This window comes from Schistocerca americana, chromosome 1 (assembly GCF_021461395.2).
Source record: "Schistocerca americana isolate TAMUIC-IGC-003095 chromosome 1, iqSchAmer2.1, whole genome shotgun sequence".
Taxonomy (NCBI): domain Eukaryota; kingdom Metazoa; phylum Arthropoda; class Insecta; order Orthoptera; family Acrididae; genus Schistocerca; species Schistocerca americana.
This window is the reverse complement of record NC_060119.1, coordinates 520104965-520122826: the sequence shown is the minus strand read 5'-3', so window position 1 is coordinate 520122826 and position 17862 is coordinate 520104965. Positions and strand designations below refer to the sequence as shown.

General features: G+C 41.2%; 1 protein-coding gene across 1 annotated transcript in view; it reads left to right on the top strand.

Moving 5' to 3' along the window:
• Positions 1 to 5753, top strand: part of LOC124605328 (E3 ubiquitin-protein ligase RNF185-like) — a 70730-nt gene extending 64977 nt beyond the window's left edge. The window contains exon 7 of the mRNA XM_047136937.1: positions 5425 to 5753. Coding sequence (XP_046992893.1) covers positions 5425 to 5522 — 98 coding nt within the window. The 3' untranslated portion in view covers positions 5523 to 5753. The remainder of the gene's footprint in view (positions 1 to 5424) is intronic.
• The last annotated feature ends 12109 nt before the right edge of the window (positions 5754 to 17862 follow it).

Here is a 17862-nt window from a genome sequence, read left to right as displayed (position 1 = left end):
AGGCTGGGTGGGGAGGGGGAGGGATGTATGGTGGGAGTGGCGGACAGTGAAGTGCTGCAGTTTAGACGGAGGGCAGGAGAGAAGGTTGGGGGGGAGGGGGGGGTAAGTAGCGGAAAGGAGAGAAATTAAAAGACTGTGTGTGGCGATGAAATGATGGCTGTGTAGTGCTAGAATGGGAGCAGGGAGGGGACTGGATGGGTGAGGACAGTGACCAACCGTCTTTGAAAATGTGTTCCGCTACAGCTGATTTTTCAACCTGTCCCAATCTACAGTTCCTTTTGTGTTCCGTTAGGTGGGTATTAACACTCCTTTTAGTTGTTCCAATATAAACCATGCCACAGCTACACGGATTTTTATACACACCTGGGGTAGCTAAGGGGTGTCGTGCGTCTTTCACCGATCTTAAACTTTCATTAATTTTCTTGGTAGGTCGAAAGATTGTCTCCAGTTGAAACTTGGCCAAAACTTTACCAATACGGTCTGTTATGTTATGAATAAATGGAAGAAAAACTTTTCCAGCTGACGGTTGTTGTTGTTGTGTATTTTCGGACACTTTTCTTCTAGGGTGGAGTGCTCGATCTATTTCCTTGTCAGTGTACCCATTTCTCTTGAAAGCTGTTCGCAAATGGCTTAATTCATCTTGCAAGTAAATTCGCTCACAGATGTTATTAGCTCTGTCCACTAAAGTTTTTATGACTCCTCTCTTCTGCTTAGGATGATGATTTGAATTCTTATGTAGGTAACGATCGGTGTGTGCGTCTTTCCTATATACCTTGTGCCCTAGAGTCCCATCTGCCCGTTTAATAACCAATACATCCAAAAAATTTAGTTGTCCATTACTCTCTTTCTCCATGGTGAATTGTATCCTTGGATTGAAACTGTTTATGTGCACCAAAAAATCACTCAGTTCCTCTTCAGCATGATTCCATATCACAAAGGTGTCATCCACGTATCGATACCATTTCAAAGGGCTTTTCTTGGCCGACTGCAGCACCTGTAGTTCAAAAAATTCCGTAAGTAGATTAGCAATAGCAGGGCTTAGAGGGCTACCCATGGCCACCCCATCAATCTGTTCATAATACTCGTTGTTATATTGAAAATAAGTCGAGGATAGACAATGTCGAAACAAAGCTATTATATCAGTAGGAAACATATCAGCTATGTAAGAAAGAGCTTCGTCAACAGGGATCATGGTGAACAGGGCTACTACATCGAAACTGACAAGGATGTCACTTGGACTAATTGTGATCTCCCTCAGTTTTTCAATAAAATGCATGGAATTTTTAATATGAGTGTCAGTTTTACCTATATACGGTTGCAACAAAGAAGCAAGATATCTAGCCAGCTCTTGAGTAGGAGCTCCAATGGCACTTACTATCGGTCTCAATGGGACATTGGGCTTGTGTATCTTAGGTAACCCATACAGTCTAGGAGGGTAAGCTTCAGTTTTGCAAAGGTATCTTTTATCTTCTGTAGGAATGGAAGAGCTTTTTATTAATCGCTGGGTAGCACTTAACACTTTCGTTGTAGGGTCCTTTTTCAGTTTTTTATAGGTGGTGGGATCCAAGAGGTCACTGATCTTTCTATGATAATCCTCACTCTTCAGCATGACAGCAGCATTACCCTTATCAGCTGTAAGTACAATAATATTCCTGTCCACATTAATCTCCTGTAATGCCTTCCTTTCTCCTAGGGATAAATTACTGCTGGGTGGCTTGGCTATACGTAATATCCTAGCTGTTTCCATCCTGATTTCATCGGCAGAATGCGGTGGTAACAGACGAATCCCTGCTTCTATATTGGCAACAATATCTTCCGTGGGAATCTGTGATGGAGTGATAGCAAAATTTCCTCCTTTCGAAAGAACAGAGACTTCCTCCTTGGCTACTTCCTTTTCCAACTGCCCCTCTTTTTACTCTGTTTTAACTGCCTGGGGATACATTGAGGATATTTTTTTCTGCTACACCCTATTTTCTGTTTTAGGGGTAGCACTCTGATGAATAAGTGGATGCTATTCCCCTCATCATCACTTTCACTGTTACAGATGGGGTAGGGGGGGAGGGGGGGGTGACAAAACTGTGAGAAGGATGGCCCTCATTGTGTATAGAGCCCTCGGGACAGTTGCCTTGCCCCATCTACCCACTGACCTGATTACTTCTCTCACTTTATTTTATTGTTGTCAGTCCAACGGATAGCCATTACATTTTTAGCCTTCTCACTTTTACTCTGAAGCCCTGTTTACACCAAAGCACACACAAATGAATGCGCATTCGCTCTGGTTTGAATGCTATGTGCATGACATTGGATTGTGTGCAGGTTGCATTCGCATGTGTTCACTTGTGATTCAGTTGTTCTTGGTTTCAGGACAAACTATCAAAGGAAGTTCACGTCCTCACCGATTCGGCACAATCTTCGATAATAGACACTTGCTTTTCCACAGTGTAATGTTTTTTTCGTGCAAACTGCTGTGATATAGTATTTTGTTGAGTTATTTCGGAGCGACGGTGTGGCTAGATGATACTGCTTTCCTTTTAGTTGAAGAGTACAGACCCCACAGGTGTTTGTGGGATCATAATCCTCATCATAAAAGTATTGCCAGTTGACATTGTCTATAAATAATACTCCAGCACATCAACAGTCATTACATAGAGAATATGGAATGCACATTGCAAGTGAATGTGCGTTCACCTGTGCACACTCATGTTTGCTTTGGTATAAACAGGGCCGATACAAATCTCCCTGCCAGAAGGCAATCTTCACTCTGTAACTGTCTTCACCCAAAATTGGCTTCGCATGGTCACATGGGTAGGGCTTCTCTTGCTGTCTTGAACTATGTACTAGCCCAGACCATACACTTTTACTTCCCTTCCAATTATATCTCAGCTGTAGCACCAATATTGCTTTTAGGACATCAGTTTTACCACTCCTACATCACTTTTATAATTCATGAGCGCCCCCCCTCAAGTATACACCAGGTGTGTGTGTGTGCGCGCGCTCACGCACGCGCCCCCCCCTTTTTTATATTTGCTTATTAGAAAGTAAAGTTAATTGAGATTATTATTCCAATTTTTTTCTTTGAAATTTAAATTACAGATGGTGTAAAAAAAAAAAAAAAAAAAAAAAATTAAAGCCGTAAGTAGTGGAATTCGAGTGAAATTGGATTTATTGTGTCATTCTTTGTGCAAAGTTGAATATATTGATCATTTTTTACAGTGCAAAGGGCCTGGTAAAGTATTTAAAAAATATAGAAAGTCTATATATATATTTATATAGAAAGTGAATAACTGATGAAGTGCATCCTAACAAAAACCTGAGAAAAGTGTGTCAGAAGAAACAAATCACGACAGAAATACAGGTTTCAGAATTGTGGGCAGAGGCACTTAAAAGGAAGCATACTTCACTGCATGGAGTTTCAATAGTCAACACTAATGACACTGAAAAAGTGGTAGACTTACAGGCTGTGTCTAAATATTGTTCTGCATGTTCCTTGCACAAGAAACGTAATGATGCAGGTAAAGAAACAGAATGGCAAGAAGCTCACAAAGCTGTTTGTAACAGGAATTAATGTAGACTCCAGTGGTGGTATAGAAGCTGTTGGTATGAAAATCATTTTCAGTAGGTCTTCGGAGAAAGTATGGTGTAAGATACACACAGTATATAGGAGCTGGAGACTCTAGAGCTTGCAAGAATGTAGTTGAAAATCAGCTCTATGGAAATGATTGCACTGTTAAAAATCTGGAGTGCTTAGGCCGTATTCAGAAGAAGATGGGCGGACGTCTCAGATGGCTTGTTGCAGACAATAAAGGCAAGCTACTAAAGGATGGGAAGCCATTGGGAGGTAAAAACAGACTAACAAAGAAGAGAACTGACATTCTGCAAGTCTGTTATGCTGCTACAGTTTGAAATAACCTCACTGATTTGGAAAGTATGAGGAAGGTAGTATGGGCTATTTGGTTTCATTACTTGTCAAGAGACACTATACCACAACATGGTCTATTTTCTAGTTAATGGTGCAAATTTCTGAAAAGCAAGGAAAATGGGGAAGCTTACAGCCATAAAAATAACCTTCCCTTGGAGGTTGCAATCACTATTAAAACAACTTTACAAGGACTGGCTTCACCAGAACTGCTAAGAAAACGTCTGCATGGAAAAATGGAGAACCAAAATGAAAGTGTCAATGCAAAGTTTATTTGGAAGAGATGTCCAAAGACTGTGTTTGTTTCCTATTTGGTAGTGAAGATTTCTGCTTTGGAAGCTGCAGCAGTGTTTAATGAGGGGAATGTGGCAAGACTTCACACCCTCGGCAAGTTAGGCTTTACACCTGGAGTCTTCACTGAGCAGATACTGCAGATCATCAATGAGCAACAGATCATGAAGGTGGAGATTTCAGTAGAGAATATAGAAAAAATTGTTAGCAGAGGAGTTAAAAGAGCTACAGATGATGATGATGATGATGATGATGATGATGATGAACTGGAATATGGACATGGCAGTTTTAGCTAAGGTATGATTTTAAAAATTTTAAATACTTCATCCAAACTTTAAAATGATTTTTCTGCAACTTAAATTTTTCTCCTTTCAAGAACACATCAGAAATTATTGGAAGGATTTTGTTGATATTTGGCACACCTATTCTTTTACATGGAAGAAATATTTAAAAGGAACAAAATTTTAATCTGGACATTATAATCAGTTTTCTGGTTGATATTATATGGAAAATTTGTCCGTTAAAAAAAAAATGTTAAAATCCAAAATATCATAGAAAATAATACAAATAATTTACCAAAACATTACTGCACTTGTTGTACATTTATTATTTTAGATTACTTTACCATAAAAAAAATTTGCCTGGAAATAACGAAAAAGTGTTACTTAAAATAATAATGTAAAAAAAATTCAAAATTCTCTCACAGCATTAAAATTCTACTAACGATTCTGTAAAAATTATTTAAAGCATATTGGATACTTATACAGTGTGCAAAATTTCAGTGACATTGAACAAAATATGATAGAGATATGGATTTACGAAGATATCAGCATAAGAGTGCCACCATATTCCCCTTAAAAGGGGGGGGGGGGGGGATGTCTTGGAAAAAAGTATCAAAATTGTAACTCTTCATAGACCACTCTGCCTTGGAATGTGCACTTTTGTGAAACTTTGGGACACTTTAAAATTGATTGACTGGCTGAGACCTGAACCTGAACCCTTATGTGAGCACACACTTTTCATCTATCAGGAAGATGATACATGTGAATTCTTTTTAGTAGGAATTACTGTGGCATTAGAAAGCTCATTAGCATTTCATTCAAAGACATTAATAAAGTAAAGTAAAATTAGGTAAATATTTGTGTAGTTGTCTTAATGCATGTAGTAAAGCTGTAAATTTTTAGTTGTAATTGCATTTGTTTCTTTGTATTTTCTAGCTCCTCGTGGAACACCCCAGTTTGAAGAGGAGCAGTTTCTGTCAAAAGTGTTCCTTTGGGTTGCAATTATTTTCATATGTTGGCTGTTGATGGCGTAATATCAGCACTCATGATCACAGAAACCACTTCACGAGAGCCTTCTGTAAAAGTTGTTTAAATTTTTTCAAATATTTATATATGTATAAAGAGAAATATGAAGCACTTTTATTGTTATCAGTTGTCAAATGCTGAATGTATATGTGGTGGTATAACATTTTCTTATCATGTATCTTATATATTATTATGTATATTGTCACGACATAGATAGATAAATATTCTTTATAACTGAATTGCTTGATTTTTCATATCATCTTTTCAGGTGTATATAAATAAGGTGCATATAAATGCAGTGTTTTATAATATTAGCATTAGCAATAAATGGTTGGGAATATGCAAAATTTTGTCTCAAGGAGCTTTTTGTTGAAAGAAGATATGTCATTTTATAGTAGGTTACCATATATCTGCAAGGCATTGCAAAGAAAACTGTTCTTTGTTTTCCATTGTAAGTGAAATAATGCTTTTTACTAATAATGAAGTTGCAATCCATTGTGCTACTAGAATCCTAAACTCCATTAAGGGCAGCCATTTATTTTGTTGATGTTGCATTTATTATATGTAGATTATCGAGTGGTGTTCAGTATTATAGAATTTGTAACCCTTCATAAATTGTGAATATTATGTATTTGAATTTTAAATTGGGCTTCCATTACCTTCATATTTTATGCATTGCTACCAGACTAAGTCAATGGATAGGTTATGTATAAAGATAAATCTGAAATATATTTGTGCCAAATATTTGCACTTGCATTCCAGACATCACATTCATGTAAAATATATACAGGGCTGTTCAGTTAATATTCTGTAGATGTATGGAGTAGTTACTAACATTTTAACTGAGACCTTCTTTATTATTAGTCAAAAGCTCCTCCCCCACCCCAGCTCTACTTACACAACCTTTTAAGATAATATTTTCAATTAATATTCTAGCTTGGATAGCTCTGTAGTTTGATGATACTGCTTATAGTAATCATAAATGTCAGATATCATGCTTCATTGCACTAAGTTTCTTTATTCAAGTTAATGCATCCACAACTTTCACAAAAAATGCCTTATATTTTTCTTACTGTCACATAGTAAATCCAAGGGCATATAATGTATTGGCCAATTTTAGAAGATTTAGTTCACAATCAGTCCTCCATCAAAAGTAATTGTAGCGTATGCTTTCTTGTACACAATGAAAGTTAGACTATAACCTTTTTTGTGTCCTGTGACGTAACATTTTTATATAGAGGGAAATTAAAGAATAATGAACTAAAATTCCAAGGAAGCTGTTTCTTACCAGGAAAAAGAGCATGCATGTACAAGAAGAGGGCATATCCCGCCATCTCTCTCATAAATATATTTTCTGTGATATATTCATATTCCTCCTCACCCTTGCTTCTTCCAACTGTGGATCAGGACAACTACTGCTATTTATATTTCAGACATCATCTTGTCTTGGTGAGTCCCATAATAAATTAATTTTATTCATTTTGCAGTAATACTTGTGCTATTTTAATCTTTTAGTCTCTGAAAATACTAATAATGTCTGATGCAGTTCAACACCCACTCACTCTTTCTGCAATTCCAAAAACATAAATTTATTTCCTGTTACTTAGCTTGTATACTTTATTCAGTTGTTGTAGCTGTAACTCCTTTCTCTTCCAAGATTCAGACATATGATGCTCACATACATGAGGACAGTATCTTCAACTGAGAGTACATTACTATTACAGGTCAAAATAATCTTAGAAATAACACACCTCGAATCTGCTACACTTTTGCAGTAGTCTGTATTTATGTAGTTTGTGTTGTCAAAATTTCACTTTCTGATAATAAGTGTTAACTTTGTTTCCAGAATGGTTGGCTCAGTCAGCAAACCACACACATCTGATGTGTAATTTAAGTATATGTCGTAACTTTTCATTTGGAATTTATGTTACATTATAAATAATGAAGAAAATAAAAATGTATAATCACAAAACAGTTGAACAGTTAACAGGCACTTCAGTGTGCTTGCAGAGTATGCTGAAAAAATAATAGTTCCACTTTCTGTCACCACATGAGAATGTTGTGCTGAGAGTAGTGAAAATGTGAAAGGTTTCCTGTTTTGACATCAATATGCTGTTTGTCACTTGGTGACACATGTAGATTCCTTTCGGGAAGTGACTGTAGGTGTAATGGTTAAGAAGGGTGAAATGTTCTGCACAAAACACAATGTCTGCTAAGAATAGAAACTGCACTGCAGGTAAAATTATCAGAACAACAGCAGTAGCAGCGCTGCATTGCGGGAATATCACCGAGGAGGCAGCTGTGAAAAGGCCCTATGTCAATAAGTGGACTAAAGAATATGACCAAGAAATCTGAAGGAGCACAGGAGAATTTGGTAGCGCAGCAGGGAGAGGGAGGCGGCCCATTCCCATGGCAGTTGTTGTCGAAGTCTACAACTGACCAAGCAGCACATACCACAAATTCTGCAGGCAGTGCTCAAGCTGTGTCACAGAAATTCTGTCTCCCCTGGTCAACAGTTGAAATGATTTTGTGGGGTATTCGACACTGGTATCCCTGCAAGATTCAGAATGTGCACCAAACGAAACCTCAAGGTAGGCTTTAATACTGTGACTTTGCCCTACATTTTTTTAAATGTGTAGAAATGAATGAAATGTGGCCAGGGAATATTCTTTGGATGAATGAAGCACATTTTATTCTGCACGGTACTGTGAATGCAATATAAATGTTGCACTGGAGTTCAACTCTGCCACATGTACAGGAACAGCCACTGCACCCAGCTTATCTGACTGCGTGGTTTGGTTTAACAAGCTCCTTTTTATTCCCAAAGAAGATTGACTCTTTATGGCCTGTTAGGTGTATGCAGACATGTGGACATTAAAAGACCTCCTTATGCTACATGTGGTCCCTGCTTTGTAGGAACACAACTGTGTCCACACCGCTGCTGTCATGCAAAATCACATGTCACTTTACAAGTGAAAGATTTGCTTCAAGAAACGTTTGGTAACAACCACATCGTCTCTAGGAAATTTCAAGATGTTAGGCCTTCCAGATGCCCTAACCTAAATCCATGTGACTTATGGTTGTGGAGGTATCTGAAAGATCTTGTCTATCAGGGATGTTTCTGAACTGTTCCTGATCTGAAAGATAGCATACAAGACATGTCACTCTGATTACATCAGATATGCTGCGAGCAACTGTCATCCATGCCATGTTATGGATGAAGTATGTTGCTGAATCAGACCGTCCGAGGACATGTTGTAGTTTGTGACCATATCCTAATAAACTTGCCAGAACCACCATTATCACGTGTTTGATCGTTCCTTCCCTTTTCCTACACCTGTACCAATCCCCCAGTGATTACAGTGCCATATTTTCACCTGGTGGCAGAAAATGGAACTCCCCCCCCCCCCCCCCCCGCCCCCCCCCCCAGCATACTCCACAAGCGTACCAGCTTAATGAACATACCTATGATTTTTCAGTGTCCTGCGATGTATACACACTACACTGCAGCACTGGCAACATGCGTCAGTTTAATTATAACCACCTGGTACGTAAAAACATACAGACCACACCATTATACGAGGGCTATCCACAAAGTACATTATGTTTTGGAATTAAAAATAAATAAAGTAGTGGAAAAAAATGTATTATATACAGATGAAATCCACACTTCAATACTACTTTTCTACATAGTTGCCATTTAAATTAAGGCACTTCTCGTAGCGATGGACAAGCTTGGAAATTCCTTCGTCGTAAATTTCAGCCGCCTGCGCCTTCAACCACGTGGTTACCTCTTCTTGAAGCTGTGCATCGTCATCAAAACACTGCATAGCCAACCACTTCTTCATTGCTGGGAATAAGTGGAAGTCGCTCGGTGCCAGGTCGGGACTGTACGGTGGATGAGGAAACAACTCTCACTTAAAAGATTCGAGAACTTCACGAGTGGCATTTGCCGTGTGGGCTCGGGCGTTGTCGTAAATCAGCAAGATCTTTGAGCCCAACTTTCCCCTGCGCTTGTTTTGTATTGCTCTTCTGAGGTTGTGCAGAGTTTGTCAATACCTTTGAGAGTTTATTGTAGTGCCTCTTTCCAAGAAATCCACAAAAATCGTATTTCTACCTGGTTACTGATTAACCACATGGTTGAAGGCGCAGGCGGCCGAATTTTACGACGAAGAAATTTCCAAGCTCATCCATCGGTACGATAAGTGCCTTAATTTAAATGGCAACTATGTAGAAAAGTAGTATTTAAGTGTGGCTTTCATCTGTATATAATAAAAAAAATTTCCAATACTTTATTTATTTTTAATTCCAAAACGTAATGTACTTTGTGGATAGCCCTCTTATCTATTCAACTAAAACCACCAAGAGTGTAATAAGTATTGGCTGTGAAAGCTTTCATTGTTTTCAATTTGTATACGTGCCTGTCAACACTTAGTGTCTCATTTGACATTGACAACTTTATTAATTTTTATTGCTTGTGTACCCACACTCCTACACAAACACAGCGTGACTAACTTTTTAAAGTTTCCCCAACACCAGACCCTCCCCTCTGAGACACATTTTAATGCAGAACTCGTGAGCCAGCTGTTGCTGTTACAGATGTCTTCAGAAACCCTTTATTCTTCAGCATTGCCATTTCTGTCTACAGAATTCACCTTTAACCATACAACTAAGTGTAAAGAAACTGTTCTTTTAAATATTTGCTTTTCCTCACATTTTCACACAATTCTTAATATTGAACCTAATTTTTAACTCTCCACAGAGAATTTATATTCTTGTTCCACCACTCCCTCTGACAATGCAAATGTGCCAAAATTATCCAAATATATAACACCAGGTTTCATCAGTCTGGAAGTAAAGAATTATATACTGAGTTTAATATTCTGCTTCAAATAGTATCCCTTCCAGGGGACACAGCAAATCTTAGGAACATTTAGTGCTGGGCAAGAGGGTTTGCCTCAGTGATACTCAGGGTTATTTTGGTGTTGGCATAGCTGCAGATAGGGCCACCCAAGTTGGACAGACGTCAGCGGAGGGACTTGATGAAGAGTGTCCCACAAGTTAGGGAAGGGGAGGCTGTGTTTTTTCCCAGGGTGGTTTGGTACAGGTACAGGGATGGGGACCTCAGTTTCCCAAGCTGGGGACTGGCTGCCACCACCAGACCTCTTCTACGGGGACCATGGCTCACCACCTGGACTGCGAGGAAGGTCCTTCCTCTATATAAAAAAAAACTTCAACCTTGAGGTTTGCATGTGCTGATGAGGTGTATGGCTATTGAGGATAAACAGTTTCTAGTAGGCATCCCCTGGGGAACCTTCCATCCCCAAAGTTGTATAAAACTTGCTCAGCCACCTGGGGCACTGCCTGATTCAACACCTGCACTAATGCCTTTTCAGAATCTTATGGAGTGACCTCAGTTAACATATATTCCTGATTGAACAGGTGTACCATCAGGTAGTACCTGCACCCACCCAATCTTATGGAGTGACCTCAGTTAACATATATTCCTGATTGAACAGGTGTACCATCAGGTAGTACCTGCACCCACCCAATCTTATGGAGTGACCTCAGTTAACATATATTCCTGATTGAACAGGTGTACCATCAGGTAGTACCTGCACCCACCCAACAAAGAGAGCTCACTTGTTCAGTCTGTGTGAGAAGTAATCTCAGAATTATTGTAACAAGCCACGAGTCTGTCCTTACACTTCCATTATAATCAAGAGAGCAGGGGAAACCTTTGAGAAGGTTGTTCCCTTTCTATATTCGCAATGTGTTGGAGAGTGTTTCTGGCTTAAAAAGTGTTAAACGACTTTGTAATGGAACACTTCTAGTTCAAACTGCTGTGTAAAACCAAGTCTCTATGCTTCTGGGATTCAAGTTCTTAGGTGACAACACTGTTGTGGCTTAGTTACAAACACCCTTAACTTCTGTAAAGGCAAGATTACCTGCTCTGATATTGTGGACCTGGACCCTGAGGAGTTACATGAAGAATGGATGAACATGGGCATCACAGAATTAAAAAGCTGTATGAAGACAGTCATGGCACATTGGAATAAACTGCAATGTTTATTCTAACATTAAACACTCCGGAATTACTTGAACATATTCTTGTAGGCTACATCCGTCTTGAGAACCAACCATTTGTTCCCAACCCATTGCAGAGCTTCAAATGTCTGAAGATTTGGTTGCACCACTATGGCATGTAATGGGAGGGTTACATGTGGAAATTGTGGAGGCTTAACTAATGTATCAGACAACTCATGTACACTGCCTCTGAAATGTATAAACTTCTCCAGGGATCATTCAGTATGGAGCAGTAAGTAATGAGGAAAGGGAAACCCTGGAGTAGAAAGTTACTAGACGCATAATGTATGATGAAGTTAAAAATGCTCTCAAAGCTATGAAACCTCTGGTGTATACTACTTCTTTTGCATTGGCCCTTAAGAAGCTAGTCACCAAGCATGGTGGCTCCACACAAAAATTCAAGTATGAGAACGTGTACTTGTCAGTGTACCTGTGGGTGAAAAGTTTCACTTGAACCTGAAATCATTCGGCAACTTACAGTTACAGACTTGGAACCTCAGCCATGTACCACTGCACAGCACCAGAACCCACTGAACCATCCTCTCTGCCAATGAAAGCAACTATTCTTATGAGCAAGAAAAAACTTCACACAAAAAGTCATTCAAAATCGAAGAAAGTGGAACAGAGTGCAGTCACTCTTTCCAGTGGCGACTTTACTGTCAAGGACACTGATGCACACATGGAGGAACCAGAGACCTAGGCAATCACCGTGTTCCCCTGACTTCTCAGGTAAATCACCACCAACAAGGGAGATGGACAAGGACAACCATCACTAATCAGTGGTTCACAAAGGGACTTACCTATTGCAGTAGAACTTAAGTAGATACCAATCACATTTGGACCCGTGGTCCAGCGAAGAAAGTTCTCCATACACTTACAATGAACTCATTTCAAAGTCACCTACACACCTGTATCGAGGGAGTACCACATTTACAAGGAGGACGTTGTTACTGGAGACAGGACTTAGTGTAGAGTGGCTGTTTTAGTCAGTGACAGATGCCGCTACTCATCTGTCCATCTTACCACAGCCATACAAGCAGCTGCAGTGAAAGTTCTCACACCAGATGAAATAATGGTATGCTCTTTTTATATTCCACCTCACGATCTGTTGGATGGAGATGCACCGACAGGTCTCTTCTAGGCTTTTCCCTGCCCATTCACAATGGGATGGATGACTTCATTGCGCAGAATGTGCTGTGGTGATTATTGACCATATGTTTGACCTATGTTTTTGCATCCCAGCTATTGTAGACTCAGTTCAGTGGAAACTGGCCATAGTTCAGTGCTCACTGTCTAGTGTGGATTTGTTTACTGACTTGGACATTCGTTGACAGGAGACCGTGAAGATGAATGGTTCAAAGCGTAAATTGGTAGCAGTACAATCAGCAGGCCATCTTCGAACAACAGGACTGTGCCCAGGAGATAGTGGACCATATCACCTTATGGTCCAACAAGTTGCCTCAGTTTCCATTCCATAGTCTAGCAATCACCCCAGATGCCAAAATCTTTCATTCTCCAAGTGGGAATTGGACTCAGCTGCATCCATGGCCAGACACACTGCTCCAGATCAGATTCATTAAGCCATGATCTGTCATCTGTGCCCTGGAGCCAAAGGCAAAAAGCTCCTATCTTGTTTCATTGATATTTGGTTTGATGGACAGTACCCCATGACTTGGAAGGAGGCAATATTAATTCATTCATGGAAACCAGGCAAGGATCATACTGACCCTAACAGTTACTGTAGTGAAACGTGACCAGTTGTGTTGGTAACACTCTCGAGCGCATGGTCAATCACATTCTCAACTGGCTCCTCGAATCCTGAGTTCCGTCTATACTACAACAATCTATATTACCCCGATTGTGGTTCCAGGCACTACTATTCCTCCCTTGACAACTTAATTCTACTGGAGATAGCAAAACAGGGTACCATATTACACCATAACCATTTGGTTGGTGTGTTTTGTGACAATGAAAAAGCATACGACACCACTTGGTGGTACGACATCCTTTGCCAGCTTCATGAGTGAGGACTATGTCGATGTCTTCCACTTCTTATCCAATCATTGCTCTAGGACCAGTGCTTTCAGTATTGCTTTGATGATATTTTGTCTGACTGCTGTGTTCAGGAGAATGGGTTCCCCCAAGGCAGTATACTCAGTATCACACTGTTTGCAATCACTGTTAGTGGCATGTCCTCCACAGTTAGGAGCCCTGTTAAATGCTCTGTGGATGAATTTGCAATCTTTACTCTTCCTCCAATCTTCCTATAACAACAAGGCAACTACAGCTGACCATCTGAAGGTTGGAAGCTTGTGTCAATAAAACTGGTTTTATGTTCTCACTAGAGAGAACTACACTCCTGGAAATGGAAAAAAGAACACATTGACACCGGTGTGTCAGACCCACCATACTTGCTCCGGACACTGCGAGAGGGCTGTACAAGCAATGATCACACGCACGGCACAGCGGACACACCAGGAACCGCGGTGTTGGCCGTCGAATGGCGCTAGCTGCGCAGCATTTGTGCACCGCCGCCGTCAGTGTCAGCCAGTTTGCCGTGGCATACGGAGCTCCATCGCAGTCTTTAACACTGGTAGCATGCCGCGACAGCGTGGACGTGAACCGTATGTGCAGTTGACGGACTTTGAGCGAGGGCGTATAGTGGGCATGCGGGAGGCCAGGTGGACGTACCGCCGAATTGCTCAACACGTGGGGCGTGAGGTCTCCACAGTACATCGATGTTGTCGCCAGTGGTCGGCGGAAGGTGCACGTGCCCGTCGACCTGGGACCGGACCGCAGCGACGCACGGATGCACGCTAAGACCGTAGGATCCTACGCAGTGCCGTAGGGGACCGCACCACCACTTCCCAGCAAATTAGGGACACTGTTGCTCCTGGGGTATCGGCGAGGACCATTCGCAACCGTCTCCATGAAGCTGGGCTACGGTCCCGCACACCGTTAGGCCGTCTTCCGCTCACGCCCCAACATCGTGCAGCCCGCCTCCAGTGGTTTCGCGACAGGCGTGAATGGAGGGACGAATGGAGACGTGTCGTCTTCAGCGATGAGAGTCGCTTCTGCCTTGGTGCCAATGATGGTCGTATGCGTGTTTGGCGCCGTGCAGGTGAGCGCCACAATCAGGACTGCATACGACCGAGGCACACAGGGCCAACACCCGGCATCATGGTGTGGGGAGCGATCTCCTACACTGGCCGTACACCACTGGTGATCGTCGAGGGGACACTGAATAGTGCACGGTACATCCAAACCGTCATCGAACCCATCGTTCTACCATTCCTAGACCGGCAAGGGAACTTGCTGTTCCAACAGGACAATGCACGTCCGCATGTATCCCGTGGCACCCAACGTGCTCTAGAAGGTGTAAGTCAACTACCCTGGCCAGCAAGATCTCCGGATCTGTCCCCCATTGAGCATGTTTGGGACTGGATGAAGCGTCGTCTCACGCGGTCTGCACGTCCAGCACGAATGCTGGTCCAACTGAGGCGCCAGGTGGAAATGGCATGGCAAGCCGTTCCACAGGACTACATCCAGCATCTCTACGATCGTCTCCATGGGAGAATACCAGCCTGCATTGCTGCGAAAGGTGGATATACACTCTACTAGTGCCGACATTGTGCATGCTCTGTTGCCTGTGTCTATGTGCCTGTGGTTTTGTCAGTGTAATCATGTGATGTATCTGACCCCAGGAATGTGTCAATAAAGTTTCCCCTTCCTGGGACAATGAATTCACGGTGTTCTTATTTCAATTTCCAGGAGTGTACATATTTAAACTTGAACTGTGCTCATCAAAGTTTTAACCAACCAGAGCTGACAATGGGAAACAATATTTTACATTTTCAGGACAATTTGTGCTTTTTGGACCCACTGTTTGACTCAAAGACCTGCAAACAAAGGGCTCCAAATTGTTGAATATTTTGAAATAGCTCAGCAGAAAGGCTGGTGAAGCTGACTGGTCATGCCTCCTGCAGTTTTATGGGGCATTTGACAGATCAGAGTTAGACTGTGTGAGTGTGGTGTACAGATCAGTCCATATTTCCTACTTTAAGACGTTATATGCTCTCCATTATGAGGGCATTCAGGCATTGCCTGGAGCCTTTTGGACCCCCACCACTCTGGATTCGATGGTGCCCTCATCTGGTTCAACAGGACCTGGAAATCTTAGGGTTGCCTCATTTGTCGGCATTTAGTGGGACAATTCACTCCAGCTTTGAGCAGCTGTTCATGAATTGTCCCTATTATCAAGCTATTCGAAATATGTGCCACAGACTGTCTCAAGGATCTGAATACATCAGATCTCCGATTACGCTGCCAGGAATGGAACAGAATGCCGTTTTGGTGTCTTCAAAGGCCCAAAGTGATTTTAAGCTGTATGAAGAATGAGAATACTCGTACTCCATATCATATTTTTTAAAAGTCACCTTTTTTTCAATTTTAAGTAGGTACTACAACTTTATCATTGCTTATACAGATTAATCCTAGTAAGAGAAGCCCTCAGTTGCTCAGCTGTTTTCTCTGATATGGGTTTCAAAGTATATTTTCTGGAACAGTTTACAAATGATGATGTGGAATTATGATGCCACTGGAGTGAATTCACAGGCACCCAGTATGAGATTTCTCATGTGACCAGTCTGTTCAACTTATCCATTACAGTGGCTCCAACACTGTGGAAGGAAATTGGTCTGGTCCTTTGCTAGATACCTGGAACTTAGTCAGCAAAGCGGCTGAAGAAGCATGTCCAAAAGGTGGTGTACATCGATGTGCCCTCGCCTTCTCCACCATCATGTCACTATCTGACAGATGAATCATGGTTCAGTAGGAAACTGAGTGGTTGGAGGTAGTAGGAAAACAAACTGTAGTCACTCAATTTGACCATACAGAAATGGCAGACTCCATGCCACCCTCACCAGTGGCAGGAAGTACTGCTCACTTGACTGCACATAGGACATGCACAGTTTCCTCCTCTGGCAGGAGGATCCACCACTCTGTGTGAAGTGTGTGATGTGCCACTTTCAGTTCAGCATATTTTGACTGTATCTTATATACTGGCATTAGGATAGTTCCTGGTTTGACAGCAGATCTGCTCACCATGCATGCCGGCACTGACACCATTTGACCATTTGTTATATGGCTTCTATCGGACCTTGTCCCTAAGGTGCTGCAGAGGGAAGGTGACCTTCAATGCATTATAAACTACTACTCAAGTGGGGACAGCCATTTTACACCCCCTCTCCCCCCCAAAAGAATGGCATGCTGACTTTTCATCAGGGCACTGATGGACATGATGTTGACCACCCTACAGCCAAAATCATCATCATCATCATCATCATCATGAACATGCAACTGTGATCTACAAAAAGAAAGCACTATGCCACAGATCTGGTTCTACATATATAATTTGTTGCTGTGCATAAGTATGTGAATTTTTTCGGGAAAACATCCAATGTTGAGTGGGATTGCCCAGCCTTCATTAGAGAGGAAAAAGGGGAGTGGCTGAGTGTCCTTAAGTGCTTTGTTTCACCTCAGAGTAAAAGTTAGATTGCGTACCCACTCAATGTATCAAGTACTCAGGGTGAAAAAACCATTTAAGACCAGTCAGCTAATTACTTCAATAGTCATTTGCTTCAGCAAATGAGTATGTATCAGAGAAAGGTATTAATAATAATTGTCAGTCTATAAAAGTGAAACTATCTGCACTTGTGCTTGCAACTGCAAATCTTCCTGCATGATAGTGGTTATAATGTACCTACCTCTAATGACCTTTTCATTGTTGATGGTTGAACCCCAGTTGTTTTTTGCTTTCTTAGAATGGACAGTATGGTGGCAGTAATGGTAAGTGTAGCTGCTAACATGGAGCTGGGCAGACGCACCAAGGGCAGCAGGAGAATCTGTTTATTCATAGGACTAGTTTAGTTTTTGTTTTCATGTGCTTCTGCAGAGAAGTGAATTTTATCTCTGTGTTTTACTGTGCTGACTACTGTGTGCTAACTTATTCTAAGTTTTACATTTTTGCCTAAAGAGTAGCACATTTGTATTGTGTAAGCTTGCTTTAGATTATAACACAAACCAAAAGTAGCATAACAGCAGCACTTTGAATGTGTACAGTGACTACTTGGGTTAGTGGTGTATTCCTTGTAGTATAGATAAACAATAATTAAAGATGGATAGGGTTGCACCTATTGTATACGGTTGCAAAGGTAATTGTCCATTGACTGTAAACAGCTGAAAGCAGCACTGGCCATGGTC